The 15,928-nt window shown below is 57.3% G+C and overlaps 1 protein-coding gene across 3 annotated transcripts; it reads left to right on the forward strand.

Moving 5' to 3' along the window:
- The first annotated feature begins 800 nt into the window (after window positions 1-800).
- Window positions 801-15,926, forward strand: FHOD1 (formin homology 2 domain containing 1). 3 transcript variants are annotated; one of them, XM_063110288.1, is made up of 24 exons: window positions 801-1,080; window positions 7,882-7,988; window positions 8,383-8,447; window positions 8,791-8,858; window positions 8,930-9,035; window positions 9,110-9,204; window positions 9,471-9,582; window positions 9,665-9,762; window positions 9,849-9,992; window positions 10,119-10,267; window positions 10,408-10,587; window positions 10,712-10,735; window positions 11,113-11,166; window positions 12,029-12,144; window positions 12,232-12,836; window positions 13,153-13,308; window positions 13,525-13,707; window positions 13,795-13,914; window positions 13,992-14,153; window positions 14,540-14,730; window positions 14,835-15,027; window positions 15,108-15,270; window positions 15,346-15,546; window positions 15,620-15,926. In XM_063110288.1, the coding sequence occupies exons 1-24, from the start codon at window positions 880-882 to the stop codon at window positions 15,700-15,702; spliced, it is 3,576 nt and encodes a 1,191-aa protein (XP_062966358.1). In that variant the 5' UTR covers window positions 801-879; the 3' UTR covers window positions 15,703-15,926. The 3 variants fall into 3 exon arrangements, with proteins under 3 accessions (XP_062966358.1, XP_062966360.1, XP_062966359.1); XM_063110290.1 differs by having other exon boundaries at window positions 14,868-15,027; XM_063110289.1 differs by having other exon boundaries at window positions 9,668-9,762.
- Window positions 15,927-15,928: the final 2 nt, after the last annotated feature.

Consider the following 15,928-nt stretch of genomic DNA (forward strand, 5'->3'; position numbering starts at 1 on the left):
CAAACTGCAGGGAACTGTTCTCACCTTTTCCATGAAACTGAAGGGAACCTATGGAAAATCAGGCCTATTGATTCCCTTCAGATGAGAAGGCATCCACCCAACTTTGCCCCCAAATCTGAGGGGCATTTGGCTCATCTCGCCCCAAACAGAAGAGGATAGTCTCTACTTTTCATTCAAGCTGAGGAGCACCGATCCCACCTCTTCCCCCAAACTGAGAGAAACTTGTTCTACCTGGTCTCTCAAACTGACTTATCCCATTCTTTTCCCAGAAAACTGAAGGGCACCCATCCCCCTCTTCTTCCCACAACTAAAGGGAACTGTCACACCTCTTCCTTCAAACTGGGTGAAATCTATTCTCACTTCTTGCTCCAAATTGAGAGGGACCCCTCTCACTCTTTCCCCAAACGAGGGAAACACATCCACTCACCCCTCAAACTGAAAGGATTAGGACCATCTCGTCCCTAAACTAAGGGGGACCTGGATGACCACTATTTGAAGAAACTTTCGCCCCACCTGCCTTAACAGCCTTCAAAGAGAACGCAGCCTCATCCACCCCAAACCTAAAGAAAGCCCCTGGCCCTGGGCGCGCTCTCGAAGACGGGGCGCGAGCTGGAGTTTTCCCGCCCTCCTCTCAGTGAGCTAACGGGATCGCCTCTGGGCCCTTTGAGTGGCTGGAGCAAGCCCTGTCTCCGGCAGTGGTTACCCGCCCGCGCGTTGTAGGGGACTAGTCTTAGCTCCACCCCTTTCCTCGGCCCCGCCTCCGTCTGGCTCCGCCCCTCCAGCGGCGTCCGGTCCGGCCCAAACAGCAGAGTTAGTTTGAGTAGAATCCGCGGCCGGGCAGCGACCTGGAGGCGCGCGGCGCGGGCCGGTGGCAGAGCCATGGCGGGCGGGGAAGACCAGGGGGACGAGGAGCCAGTATCAGTGGTGACGGTGAGGGTGCAGTACCTGGAAGACACCGACCCCTTCGCATGTGCCAACTTCCCGGAGCCGCGCCGGCCCCCCACCTGCAGCCTCGACGGGGCGCTGCCCCTGGGCGCGCAGATACCCGCGCTGCACCGCCTAGTGGGGGCACCGCTCAAGGTGAGGGAGGCTAGTGAAAGGTCGGGGGCGATCGGGGGTTTGGGGTCGGCGCCATGGAAGCCTGTGGGAAGTGCCCTTGGGGAGAGGCTGGAGTGCTTGCGCTCCTCGGGGAGAGTCCTGGGCCGGACTCCCAGGGTCCACACTGCCCCGCCTGCGGGGGCGCCCTCTCAAGTTGAGTGGAAACTGAAGAGGGGAGGTGGGAGCTTATGGTCTGCCACCCTGGCTGCCCCTCGAAGTGAGGCCCACCTGGGGAGGTGCTCGAGGTCCACTCACTGCCCGTCTGCCAGGGTGGCTGCCCTGGGCCGAGTGACGATAGCTGTTCGGTCTGTAGCGGACCCAGGAGGCGGAGCTGGGGAGGGACTAGCTTCCACCTGCTTCAGGTGAGGTGAGGGCGGGACTACGAGGAGGGGCGGACCCGAGCGGGCCACAGAGGTAGCTAAGACTTCGCGCGGTGTCTGGAGTTTGGATTTGGTCCTGTGTGATAGTCTCACCCCTGGGCATGCAGTCCGAGAAGAGACTTCCCAGGGTGGGGTGAGTCCCCGGTAAGCGGCCCGGCCCAGAATATGCCGAACGCAGGAGGCTGCACGGGTGGAAAAGCCCTTTGAGTCACCGCCCCCACCACCCCGTACACACGCTGCAGGTCGGCCCGCGCCTGGAAGGGAGGGGGCGGGCCGGCCTAATTTTAAACTGTTGGCCTGCCCTAGTTTGCAGGAGTCCCAGAGCCGATTTGTGCACAGTGCGGAGAGAGGCCCTTTTCCAGATGGCCGGCCCTACCTCCCTTCCCCTCCTGATTGCCGCCCTCAGCCCCCCGCAGGCAGCCCTTTCCGGCGCGCTGTTTCCGGGCCAGGACTCTGGGAGGCGCACTACCACCCCCTAGGGTTTCCCGCCCCGCCGTCCGCTTCGAGTGGTGGGGAAGAGGAGAGAGTCGGCGGGGGTGCTCTCCCCTGCTCCCAGCGTGAGCTGGGCGCTGAGTTGCGTAAACTTGCCCTCTGGCCTAGGGTCTCCCCTGGAATGTGCCCCCAGGCGCTGGGCCCCCAGCCTGCATTCCTCGGGCTGCTGCCAGCCCCGCCTAACAGCGCTGGCGGGAGGGGTGGAGGGACTTGGCCTGAGGAGAAGCAGAGACCCGGCTTGAAGGCCATGGCTGGAAGGCTGCAGCACAGTTCCCACCTCCAGAGTTTTGATGCAGCCCCCTCCTGTCCTGCTCTATTCAAAGGGGCAAATTGAGGTGGGCCTGGAAGAAGTGCGTCCAGCCGGAGGCCAGCTCCTATACAGGATGGGTGCTGGGAAGAAAGAGTGCTAGACTGAGCCCGTGGTTCCTGCCTCCAGGCTCCTGGAGCTCTTGGTCTGAAATAAGGCTGCAGCACTGGAGAGAAGATAGTATTCCTCCCATCCCCCACTTTAGGACTGGACCTAGCCCTGACACTCTCTTCACCACTGGGGGTAGGCCTGGAAGGTCAGTTGCAGGAAAGAGGCTTAGAACCACCTGTTCTCTCCCTAAGTTAGGGACCTATCTCCCTTCCCCACTCCACCAGGTCCTCTGTTCCCTATCTGAGGACACTACCTCCCTGCCCCCAATTCAGTTCTTCCTGATCTCCCCCCTTTCATGTTCTCCCACCTGGAGTACCTGAGGACTACCTTCCCTCCCCCACAGGGAGGATATGGGGGTGGGCACACTAGGTTACCACAGTGCCTGGAGCCAGGACTCCCTGGGGCTAGCAGCTCTGCCAGGAATGGTCAGATGCACTGTGATGTGCTCGTCCCAAATATAAACTGTGACCACAGCCCCAGAATAGAAGGCTGGAGGAAGAGGGGCTGAGAATAGGGCAGGGGCAGAGACATCAGTGCTAAAGGAGGGGGAGCAGGGCCCCTCTTTGCAGGAAATGTCAACAGCTGGTTCCTCCCCTAGTCCTATAAGTGGGTGCTCCAAAGGCATAGACATGACTCAGGCTTGCCTTGCTAACCCTCTAGAGGTAAAAGGTGGCCCAGAAACCCAGGCATCCGTGTCCCAAGCTACTGGGCAGAAACAAGAGGGAGGAGTTTTTTGTTCACTGCTTCATCATATATACAGTTGTCTAGCAGGGGACAGGACACAGCCCAGTGACCTCTGCCCTTCCACTCTGGGCACTGGGCCCCATCATCCCTGCAGACCTTGTCCCCTCCCCCTCTGGGGGCTCCACCCCCACACCCCATTGGATTGGAACTAGCCCCTAGAGTTCCCCTGGGTACTTCCTTTTTAAACGATTCGTAACTTGAAGATCTGAGAAAGCCTTGCTCATTTCCTTCAAGTATAGGAGGAAGCTCTTGGCCACAGCCTCTGACTCATCTCCTGGCCCTGGTTGGGTGGTGGGAGGGAGCCTAGCTGCCTTGGGCCAGGCCCAGTGTCCCTGGGAAAACTCAGGAGTGTCTTTCTCTCATCCAGGAAAGAGGGTCTACCAGCCCAGAGACCTGCCCCTGCCCTACAGGAAAATGTGGCCCTCTGGCCCTGCATCTCCTCTCCTGATCCAGAGCTACCCAATCCCACCCTCCCTTCTGGGAAATGCCTCAGGAGATGCTCCCTGAGACCCAAATGCCCTGCCACATCTGGGATAGCACTGATTTTTCTCTAGGCTCTGGGAAGAGGGACCTAGGGTGCTTCTCTGACCCTGCTGCAAAGATCAAAGCAGCCCCCTCCTCCTGGCAAGCAGGGATAACCCTAGAAATCTGGTCATTACCAGCAACTTTGTTTCCCCAAAAGTGGCTAACGATCAGAGTAGAACAGGGCAGCATTGTCTTGGAATGTTTCCTTACCCTATCCCAAACCACTCCAGCCTCTGTTTACCCCTCAGGAGCCCTTGTGGCAAGGGAGCTTAAGTGTAAACCTGACCTGCTTGGATAGAGACCAGCTGGAGGCTTCCCAAGGATTCTTAAAAGGATGGTGGGGTACTCTGCTGATGAACTGATCTCCTTAGTCCCTTGCTACAGAAGTCTCTTTGGGAGACTATAGAAGATTGGGGTATGGGCATGAGTCATGGCCTCCTCCCAGCCTTCCCTGGGGCTGGCATGTCAAATCTGTTGGTCATTCTGGGCTAGAGTGGCTGGGCTGCAGCCTGGTGAGGAACCCTAAGACCTAGGTCCTGGCAGAGGTAGGCACTGTTGCCTCAACATGTAAGGTGTGTGTGTGTGTGTGTGTGTGTGTGTGTGTGTGTGTGTGTGTGTGTGTGTGTGTGTGTGTGTGTGTGTGTGTGTGTGTGTGTGTGTGTGTGTGTGTGTGTGTGTGTGTGTGTGTGTGTGTGTGTGTGTGTGTGTGTGTGTGTGTGTGTGTGTGTGTGTGTTCGTTCGTTCATTCATGTTCTCTTGCTGCAACTGGGAGGACTAGTTTGGGGTATTTGCAGAGTCCAGAAAGCTGAGGGATGGTCTCCAGCCTTTGGCAATCCTGCAGGCCCCTGCACTCTCTCCAATTCCCCTCCAGGATTCCAAGACCCACCTACCCAAGATCTTGGTCAGTTAGCTCTGATTCCATTACTGGCTGTAGGGTCTGGGGCAATTCACTGAATTTCTGAGCCTCAGTTTCCTCACCTGTAAAAGGATTAATGGGAGAATAAAATGAAATAGGTAGCCCAGTGTCTGGCACAGAGGAGGCATAACAAATGTGGATTTTCCTCCTCAAGGCCCATTCATGTCATCTCATCCAGGAAGTCACAGTGTAGTTGGAGACCCGTGATAACAGGAAAGGAGGGTCTTCAGAGCACAGGGTCCTGTCTTTATAGGAAAGAATTCAAAAGAGGCAGTTAACCAATTATTTCCTAAAACAAGAGTCCTTCAGCATTTAAGTCTGCCCTCTTCTCCATCTTCCTTGTGCCCTGCCCCTGGCATGTTCATTCTCACCTGATTACAGTTATAAAAAATATTGGGGAGTAGACACCATGGTCCCTAAGCTTGACCCTGCATATAAAACCAAATACAACCGGTTGGTTTGGGCCTGCCACTAAAGCCTGAGCCTGGAGAGTCAAGAGAAAAATGGGCTGGAGACCGAAGTGAGGGGCTGAGCCTGGGAAGAATTGGGGAGGGACTCCACCCCAAGACAGAGACCAGAGAAGTGAGGAAGACAAGTGCCAGGGGGGAGTCAAGGATGTGGGCCCAGAGCATGTGCTGGCCCTAAGCACTATGAGCAGGGACCAGGGTTTGGGCTTACTCAGGCCTGGCCCAGCCCCAGGGTGTGAGAAACAAGGCCCAGAGGTTTGGCTCGCAGAATGGTGACCCCAGGAAATGACCAGGGGTGTGAGGAACAAGCACCATCCTGTTGGCAGGAAGTCTGTCCTCTTTGCTGTTTGCCTGACCCTAGCCCACCCACTCCCACCTCCACCTAGGACAGAAACTGGGGGTAGGGGGGACACTGTTCTGGAGGCATTGGGCTAGCTGTTACCCAGAACTTCCTCCTCAGAAATGGAGCCCTGGCAGGATTGGACAGGCAAAGTGGCTAGAGAGGCCACTGCCACTACCACTTAGAGAAAGGGTCAAATCTGCCCAGCTGAGGAGGCTAGGGGAGGTGGACCACTTAGCCTTCAGGACCCTGCCCCAAACGGATGCAGGCATCCCAAGTGACCTGGCGAGAGAGGGCCATTCTCTGCTTACTTGGGATTAGAGCATGCCATTGTGCATGCAAGAGGGGATGACAGCATGGTGGGCCTTGCCTTTCTGTGGATGTGCTACTTTGGCCTGTGCATGGCCAGTGAGCACATACCCAACCATATACCTGGGTGTGTAAGCAGTTACCAGGTTAATATGATTACCTCTCCAGTGTTTACCTTTACAGCACTCTACCCCTCCCCTTTCTTAGCACCCATGGAAGTTGTGATTTGACATTTATTTGTGAGCTTTTTCTGAATCAAGCCTGTCTATCTCCCCCACTGGGCAGGCAGAGACAGTGTCTGGTTCCAGCTATGTCCTCTGCATCTAAAACCAGCCTGGTTCATGAATGTTCAAATGAATGAGCTGTTCTGTACGTGTGTGATTTTGGGTGATCCTTGAGAGGGGTTGTGGCTCTGAGGGACGTATGTTGCTCTAAGGTCCCAGAATCCTCAAATCCGAGGTGGGGGGAGAATCGGCTATGCCCGGATGGGGGTGGGATGGGTAGGTTGCTGAGTCATCATGTGGGAAGAGAGATCAGGAGAATGTGGGGCTGCCCTCAGCTGAGCTGGCCCTGGAGGAGATACGCCAGCCCTGGGGTCATGCCACCACCCGCTTTAAGGCCTGTTCCCAGAAGGCCTTGGAGAAGGTGACTCTGCTCCCAGGGAGGGGAGAGAGGCCAGTCCCGCCCAAGGCACCCAGGAAAGGGCAAGCTGCCAGGCAGGAAGTGAGACAGAGAAAGGCTGAAGTGTTTGTCCTATGTCCCATGTCCCAGGCAGTGAGGGGTGAGGGGGAGTCACCCAAGGGCCCCACAGGCTGAACTACCAGGAAGGAGCCAGATCAGGCTCTGAGGTATGAGTGGGGTGCTAAACAGAGACAGGGCAAGGGCAGGAACTTTTCTCCCCAGGGGACTGACAGCAGCTGGAAGCCCTTGGGCTGGGTCCAGAGCAGGGCAGGGCTGACCAAACAGCAGGACAAATGTTGGGGCTGACTTGCCCAGTAAGATGGAGACTGAAGACCCTCTACCTCTTCAGAGGTGGGCTCTCACTGGGCCATGGCACCTCAAGGGCCAGAACCACTCAAGTCAAGGGGACTTTGCTGAGCCCTGCATACTGGCACTGTGCTATGGGGGAGGTGTCAGGGAGAGGCAGAGTGCTGCCCTCAGACTCTATGAGTCAGTCACCTCACTCAGGCCTCTCTACAGGCATTTCTTAAGGGGCCAAGTGCCATGCCTGTGGTGGGGCAGGAGAGCCAGGCTCAGCGGGGAGGAAAACATGGGAAGTGGACACATTGGTGGAGCACGTGCCTTCTTGTTACAAATGCAGGTTTCAGGGTCCTACAGTAGACTGTCAGACCTTGAAATCTGGTTTCTAATAGACCCCTTGGGGGCCTCTGAGGTCCAGCTAGGACCATTGCAACTCTAGCCCACTTGGGAGGAGGGCAAAGACCCTAAGGCCTGGAGGGACTGGGAAGTCTATGGATCAGCCCCTGCATCTCGCTACTCTTGGAGACACATGCACTCTCTGCTGTCTCAGCTGGGGTTATACCTCCTAGCGCTCTTAACACTTTCTCTCTGGGCTTCAGTGCTTTGTGGCTGCTGCTTATCACCTCATAGGGCTGGGAGCTTCCTTGAAGGCAGGTACTTCGTCCCACCTTTTCCCTATTCCTCTTCCTCATCTGTGTTCATTAGCTCAACAAGCATCTAGTGAGAATTTACTGTGTGTCAGGTCCTGTGCTAGGGTCTGCAGATATAGCAGGGAGCAAGACAGACAGGGTGCCTGAACCCATAGAACACAGTCAGTGGGGAAGGAAACCAGTGTCTGGGATATTACAACAATGTGTGGAAGGTCTCAGAGGGGAGCACACATGGGTGGAGTGGGTTGCACAGCACTGGCTAGAGGGGTTCAGGAAGGCGTTCCAAAATGTGGTATCTAATCTGAAACCTAAAGAATAGGTAGGTGTTAGTCAGGAGAGGAGATGGCATGTACAAATGGCAAGAAAGCCTGGCGCCTGAAACAGATGGGCTTTGCACGTAAGAGGCACTTAAGAAACAACTGCTGAAGGATTTCATATCTGCAGTGCAGACCCTTCTGTGCCTCTCTGCCACACCCCAAGTGGAAGGTGGGAGGTCAAGGGTCTTCATACACACCCCTGCCCCCTCTTACCCAGCCTGAATGCTGTTGCCTTTGCTCCCAGCTAGAGGACTGTGCCCTGCAAGTGTCTCCCTCTGGATACTATCTGGACCCCGAGCTGTCCCTGGAAGAGCAGCGGGAGATGCTGGAAGGCTTTTACGAAGAGATCAGGTCAGAGCTGAAGGGGTCATAGAGGCAAGGCTGGCCTCCATCCTTGCCCCCCACAAGGAGCTGACTCAGGTGTCAGCAGCTGTGGCACTTGATCTCTAGCCTAGGCTGTGGGTCACCTCCTGCTGCCCCAGGGAACTGTGCCAGGAGAATCCCAAAGCTTGGCCAGTGTTACCTGCTGCCCGGGATGAGAGTTGGTGGGGGGGAGAGCTCTCCTACATACCTGATACCTGTGTTTGCACAAACCCTCCTGGCTGGCCAACACTTGGGCCCTAGGAGGAGCAGCTGGGAAGGGGCTGAGCCAGGGTTGGCATGTGAAGTCTTTGGCTGCCTAGGCTTGGGGGGAGGGACTCTGAGGAATAGGCTGGGAGCTGCTGACTAGGCTGCTTGATTCCAGCAAAGGGCGGAAGCCTACTCTGATCCTGCGGACCCAACTCTCCGTGAGGGTCAATGCTATCTTGGGTGAGTGTGTGAAGGCATCAGTGTCCAGCAGTCCCTACCCACCCACCCCAATCCAGTTGGCTCAGTTTCTTTCAAGCCTGTGCTGGAGAGTGGACAGGGAAGATCAGAGACTGGATGTAACCCTTCCCCCTCCCTTCCCTGACCTCTCCTTCCAGGGTCAGGCTGATACCACACCTAGACTGCAGTGGCGGATGCCCAGAGTAAAGGAGTGGAGGAAGAGATTCGGGGGGGGGGCCAAGAGTACTAGAATATTCTTTGATGGGGGATTGTGGTTGTGTCCTAGTAGAGAAAGACAATGTGTCTGTGTTCCCTTGAGGGTTTCATGCCCACCTACCCCTTGCAGAAAAGTTGTATGGTTCCAGTGGCCCTGAGCTCCGCCGTTCCCTCTTCTCACTGAAGCAGATCTTCCAGGTGAGGCCCAGAGGTAGGCTGGGGGTGGGTTCCAGCCCAAACCTCCCTAAACTCCCCCATGATGCCCCCAGGAGGACAAGGACCTGGTGCCTGAATTCGTGCACTCAGAGGGGCTGAGTTGCCTGATCCGTGTGGGTGCCGCTGCTGACCACAACTACCAGAGCTACATCCTTCGAGGTCAGTCCCACCCCTTCCCCATGACCTCTGCCCCAGTGACCCTTGATGACCTTTTCCCCTCCCTGTGTCCTCAGCACTGGGCCAGCTGATGCTATTTGTGGACGGAATGCTGGGGATAGTGGCCCACAGTGAGACTGTTCAGTGGCTATACACACTATGTGCCAGCCTGGTAAGTGGCCCTCTGCCCAGCCATGCACCCTTTTCCCATTGCTTCTCTCTAGGCCTTAGTTTCCTCTTCTGCAATGTGGGCTGGAATGGAGTGAGTCTGAGGCCTCTCTAATTTTAGAAGGCACATCAGTGTCTGGGCCTGGAGCCAAGGTCTTTCTGCCTAGACTCTCCTCTCTGGGTCCAGCCCCAGGAACCCATCCGTCCCCCTCCCCAGCAGGAACAGGTCTACTCCGAGCCACACTCATATGTGGTGACCTCTCCCCACAGTCCCGCTTGGTGGTGAAGACAGCCCTGAAGCTGCTGCTGGTGTTTGTGGAATACTCTGAGAACAATGCACCACTGTTCATCCACGCAGTCAACTCTGTGGCCAGCGCAACTGGTCAGAGACTGTCCCTCCCTCCCCACTACTCAAAGCTCTCTCTTCTACCTGTCCCCGCATGACTGCTCCCCTTTCTGTGTAGCAGGCGCTCTTCCTTGGGCCAATCTGGTGTCCATCCTGGAGGAGAAGAATGGCGCTGACCCTGAGCTGTTGGTGTACACCGTTACCCTCATCAACAAGGTGTGGGCAGGGACCAGGCGCCAACTCTGGGCCCCTCGGGCTCTTGACCTCTGGTCCCCACCAGCCTTCCTATCCCCACCCTCCAGACGCTGGCGGCGCTCCCAGACCAGGATTCCTTCTACGACGTGACCGATGCACTGGAGCAGCAGGGCATGGAGGCACTGGTCCAGCGCCACTTGGGCGCCGCGGGCACTGACGTCGACCTGCGCACCCAGCTTGTGCTCTACGAGGTGGGCGGGGAGGCCAGGCTCCGACTGGGAGTGGGAAGACTGGAGGGAGAGGTGCAGTTTCTCGGCACACCGCCCCACCTACGTGGGACTCAACTGCTGGCTCATGTCCTGGCCCACCTCCACTAGAGCGCCCTGAAGTTGGAGGATGGCGACATCGAGGAAGCCGCCGCCGCAGGTGGGCGGCGCGAGCGACGAAAACCATCTTCCGAGGAGGGAAAGAGGAGCCGCCGATCTCTGGAAGGCGGGGGCTGTCCAGCGCGCGCCCCGGAACCTGGGTAAGCATGCCGTGGCAGAAGCGGTACATGCAGATCTGGGGGACGTGACCCTGTCTGCTGACAAGCCCGGCCCCACCGTGAGGCCCCTCCTCCTCCTCCTCCTCCTCGGGTCCTGCCTCGCTGACCGGCCCCGCCTCCAGCCCCACAGGCCCCGCCTCACCGATAGGCCCCACCTCGTCTTCCACGGGCCCTGCCTTGCTGACCGGCCCCGCCTCCAGCCCCGTGGGATCTGCCTCTAACCTCCTCGCCTCCGTGAACCTCTTTCCTGCCATCTCTGTGGTACCCTCAGCCGACAGCTCCTGCGAGAGAAGCATCTACAAGTAAGTAGCGGAGATAGAAGCCACCCCTGGAGTCCTCTCTTCAACTATCCCTTCGCTTTGCGCCCCTCCACGGGCCCTCGGTCTCCTCTGCCCAAACGCGTGCTTTCTCTCTCTCTCTTTCCAGACTTCACCAAACTGCTCCCGTTTGGTAAGTGACTGCTGAGGGAGGAGGGGTTTGGCTCTGACCGGACCACCTCCTCCTGTGGCTTCCTTTTTCTCCTTCTGACATTCCCCGTCTTTGCCTCTTGTTATCTGTCTCCCTACCCCGTGTCTTTCTGTTTCTCTGTCACTTTCTTATTCTGCTCTGTCTTTGTCTCTTACTACATCCTGTCCTGCTTCATGTCAGTCTCCCCCCCCCACTTCCAGTTTCCTTGTATCATGTCTCCCCCACCCCCTCCTCTTCCTACTGTGACTGGGAAGGGACCCGCAGTATCACTGCCCAGCTCTGTGTGGGTGAGAGCAAGTGGGCCTTGTGGTGGAGCCGGCACCACAGTTACCATCTCTTCCTCTCATCCCCCCACCCAGGGCCCCTGAGAGCCCAACTGTTCCCCAGTCCCCTACTGGGCAGGCCAGGCTGGAGTAAGTACAGAGCACAGCCTGCCAGGCCTGTCATGTGCTCAGGGCTTCAGCATTGCTTCCCCAGCAGGGGTTCCATGTGCCTGATGCAGCCAGAGCTGGGGGACTCCCAGGCCACTCCTGTCCCAGATTTGTGTCTCCTAAGTAACCCAAGAACTAAGCACTGGGAAGCAGTTCACTGGGGTCATACTTGCCCTTCTGCTTCAATAGTGACACCTTAATAGCTTAGGTCAGAAATGGGGATGTGGATGCCCAACCTGGGGCCCGTTCTCTCATGTTCTTAGCTCAGCAATAGGGCAGGGAGGGGACCTAGCGTGTTGTGTGGTGTAGGGGTGGAAGAGAAACCTAAGGCTCAGGGAAGGGCAGGGACTGAGGGCCAGCAGAGGCTGGAAGGGCCAGAAATGAGACACTGGACCACATTTATTATTTCAACATAAACTGAGTGCCTGCCATTTACGGGGCCCTTTTCTAGGTATAGTCTGCAGCTCTCAGAAGCTGCGAGACATGCAAAGGGAGGAACAGCTTGTTGGGACAGCTATTCCCTTCCCCTGCTGTAAGGGTCCTTGTGTAGAATCAGGACAGTGAGCATAAACAGCAGTGAACTTGCAAGCTGGGTATTAAGTGGAACTTCTCTCTGTGTTTTGACCTGGGAATGCTTGGTTGGTAGTAAGCCTCCCCAGATGTGGAGAACTGACCAGGGCTGGCCTTGCAGGGCAGGTCCTGAGTCTGCTCAGTGCATGGACTGTTCCCTGTGTTCTGTGTATGCCTGCAACTGGGGGCAGTGTCCAGGGGCTCAGCAAGGCATGTGCACCACCCTGGGCTGGGGTTGTGTCAGACACTGTCACTGACAAGTACCTCCCCTCAGAGCCCGGTTCCTGGAGAATGTGGCAGCAGCAGAAACAGAGAAGCAGGTGGTGCTGGCCCAGGGCCGGGCAGAAACGCTGGCTGGGGCCATGCCCAATGAGGCCAATGGACACCCAGGTGAGTGGGTGGGCAGGCAGAATTCACTGCTTTTGCTCAGTTGCCCCAATGAGGGCATGATGCTGACAGCTGCTTCCCTTTTTCTAGATACCCGGGAACCATGGGACTCCCAAGAGCCAGCCCCTGCACCCAGAACACCCCAGAGCCCTGCCCCCCGAGTCCTGCTCCGGGCCCAGCAAAGCCTTGCGTCAGAACCCAAGGAGCCAGTAGAGCCACCAAGCCCCAAGGCTGAGCCCATCCGGCAGCTCCCTGCCCATGCACCCAAACTCTGCATTGGAGATCTGGACTTCTCAGATCTGGGGGAGGATGAAGACCAGGACGTGCTGAACATGGAATCTGTGGAGGCCGGGAAAAGGGTCCCACCCCCACCACCCTCACTGCCCCTGCTCTCTGGAGGCCTCCCACCTCCCCCACCCCCACCTCTCCCACCTATCAAAGGCCCTTTCCCACCACCTCCACCCCTGGCTGCCCCTCTTCCCTCCTCAGCACCTGATGCCCCAGCCCTCCCCACCAAGAGGAAGACAGTAAAACTCTTCTGGCGGGAACTAAAGCTGGTTGGGGGCCATGGAAGCCCTGGAAGCCGTTTTGGGCCCTGCCCCACCCTGTGGGCCTCCCTGGAGCCTGTCTCAGTGGACACAGCCCAGCTGGAACACTTGTTTGAGTCCCGTGCCAAGGACGTGCTACCCTCCAAGGTAAACCCACTGATCTGCAAGGTACCCCAGTGGAGGTGGGAAGGAATCAGCTCAAGGGTCTAAGCTGCTGTAGTTGCAAATTTCCCACATGAGGAAACTGAGGCAAAGAAAGACAGGGATTTGTCTGAGGTCTTTCCGCAAGGGATCAACAGAGCCCTAACTAGAATCTAAGCTCATTCCAATGCCTTACACATCCCAAATCCCCAGCTGTGGGATCATTTGGCCATTTAGAGGAGTGCCTTAGAGTGCCCTCTTAAATTGTTGCCCCAGCTAATCCTTTCCCCAATCTTACACTGCCCTTCCCCCAACCTTACAGAAAGGTAGTGAAGGACGCCGGACAATGACAACAGTCCTGGATCCAAAGCGCAGCAATGCCATCAACATTGGCCTAACCACACTGCCACCTGTGCATGTCATTAAGGCTGCCCTGCTCAACTTTGATGAGTTTGCTGTCAGCAAGGATGGCATTGAGGTGGGGATACCCAGCTACGGGTGTGGGAGGGAGGGGGAAGGTCTGGCCCTCCCCTTTGGTCAGTCCCTTAGGTGGTGGGCTTGTGCTTGGCATTTCTGCAGGGCAGTCCCCAGACATTGGGGCTCCCCCAGATGACCTAGGGAGGGGTCAAAACCAATGCCTGAGGCCTTGGGCCAGCACTAAGGTGCCAATGTGGGGTGGCGGCTGTATCCTCAGAAGCTACTGACCATGATGCCCACAGAGGAGGAGCGGCAGAAGATTGAGGAAGCCCAGCTGGCCAACCCTGACATACCCCTGGGACCAGCTGAGAATTTTCTGATGACTCTTGCTTCCATTGGGGGCCTGGCTGCCCGCCTACAACTCTGGGCCTTCAAGCTGGACTATGACAGCATGGAGCGGGTAACTGGGTCATGGAGCGGGACAGGCAGCGGGGACAAGTGAGCTTGATGACCATGTAGTCTGAGAGTTCCTGGTCCCCCTCACCAGGAAATTGCAGAGCCACTATTTGACCTGAAAGTGGGCATGGAACAGCTGGTTCAGAATTCCACCTTCCGCTGCATCCTGGCTACTCTGCTAGCAGTGGGCAACTTCCTCAATGGCTCCCAGGTGAATGAGAGCACTTGGGAACTTGGGGTCAGGGCTCTGGTGCCAGCCAGGCCCAGGCTCAGATGGGATCCTTTCAGAGCAGGGGCTTTGAACTGAGCTACCTGGAGAAGGTATCAGAGGTGAAGGACACAGTGCGCCGGCAGTCACTGCTGCACCATCTCTGCTCCCTGGTACTCCAGACCCAGCCTGATTCCTCCGACCTCTACTCAGAAATCCCTGCCCTGACCCGCTGTGCCAAGGTTAGCACCAGCCAGAGATCTAAGACTGGCTGAAGCAGGGGGGAGTGCTGCTTCCTGGGGCCGGCTCCTCACCCTTCTCCCTATTTGGGCTGCTGTGCCAGGGTTTGCTCAGGCTGCAGGCGTGAGCTCTGTTCTCTGTCAGAAACACTGTCTCCTCTATTGGCCCAGCCACACCTACTCGATCTTTGGGTCTCCATTTAGCTGCCACTTCCCCCAAGAAACCTCTGTTCCCTGTTGGATCAAATGACTTGTCTGTCTCTTGCATTAGATTGTGAGCTTTTGGAGGGCAGAGTCTGCTGACCAGGTCTGAGCTGGCCCAAAGGCAGCCTCAGGCAGTGTCTTGTCTGTGGAAGGGGGGAAGCATGTGTACCCCCTTGCTTTTCAAGGTGGACTTTGAGCAGCTGACTGAAAACCTGGGGCAGCTGGAGCGCCGGAGCTTGGCAGCTGAGGATAGTCTGCGGAGCTTGGCCAAGCATGAGCTGGCCCCAGCCCTGCGTGCCCGCCTCACCCACTTCTTGGCCCAGTGTGCCCGCCGTGTTTCCATGCTGAGGGTAGTGCACCGCCGTGTCTGCAACAGGTAGGGGCCTGGGCCAGAGAGAGGCAGGACTACCACCACCATCATCCCTCAGACACCAAGCAGGACTCACCATCCCTCCTGACCCCAGACCCCAACCTGCCTAGGTTCCACACCTTCTTGCTCTACCTGGGCTACAGCGTGCAGGCAGCCCGCGAAGTACGCATCATGCAGTTCTGCCACACACTGCGGGAGTTTGCACTCGAGTATCGAACTTGCCGGGAGCGGGTGCTGCAGCAGCAGCAGAAGCGGGCCACATACCGTGAGCGCAACAAGACCCGAGGACGCATGATCACTGAGGTGGATGCCCTTCCAGGTCTCAGCTGGCACCCCCATGGTTTGTTTCCCCTACTCCCAGCTCACCCTTCTCTCCTCTCCAGACAGAGAAGTTCTCAGGTGTAACTGGGGAAGCCCCCAGCAACCCATCTGTCCCAGTGGCTGTGGGCAGTGGGCCAGGCCGGGGTGATGCTGACAGTCACGCCAGTATGAAGAGTCTGCTGACCAGCAGGCCTGACAATACCACACACAGCCGCCGCAGCAGAGGTGGGACCCATAGCCCCTGGGGGGAATGGGTTCTAGGGCCACCCTGGTCTGACCTTCCTATCTGGCTTCCCTCAGGTATGGTCCAGAGCAGCTCCCCAATCTTGCCTACAACAGTGGGGCCCTCCTCTGCACCTCCAGAAGAACCCCCAGGCTCCAGTTTACCCAGTGATACATCAGATGAGATCATGGACCTGCTGGTGCAGTCAGTGACCAAGAGCAGCCCTCGTGCCTTAGCTGCTCGAGAACGCAAGCGTTCCCGTGGCAACCGCAAGTCTTGTGAGTACCCCCCTCAAGCCCACTACCCACCTTAACCCCATCAACCCCCTCCAACCCTGCTCTGTCCCTGCAGTGAGACGGACACTGAAGAGTGGGCTTGGAGACGACCTTGTGCAGGCACTGGGACTGAGCAAGGGTCCTGGCCTGGAGGTGTGAAGGTGCTGCCCTAGGAAACCTATCTGGACCCTGGCGTGCAGTGCAAGAAACTATATAAGTAGAGCGAGGAGGGCCCAGAGCAGAATTCTGGTCCCAGAGACCAGTGCCTTGAGCAGTATTAGATTTGTGTGTACGTGTACGTGTGCGTGTGCGTGCGCGTGCGCGCGCGCATATATGTGTGAGCTCCCTGGACTCATGGAGCAAAATAAAGTTTTCCTAGCTAATC

The sequence above is a fragment of the Cynocephalus volans genome, chromosome 10 (genome assembly GCF_027409185.1).
Source record: "Cynocephalus volans isolate mCynVol1 chromosome 10, mCynVol1.pri, whole genome shotgun sequence".
NCBI lineage: Eukaryota > Metazoa > Chordata > Mammalia > Dermoptera > Cynocephalidae > Cynocephalus > Cynocephalus volans.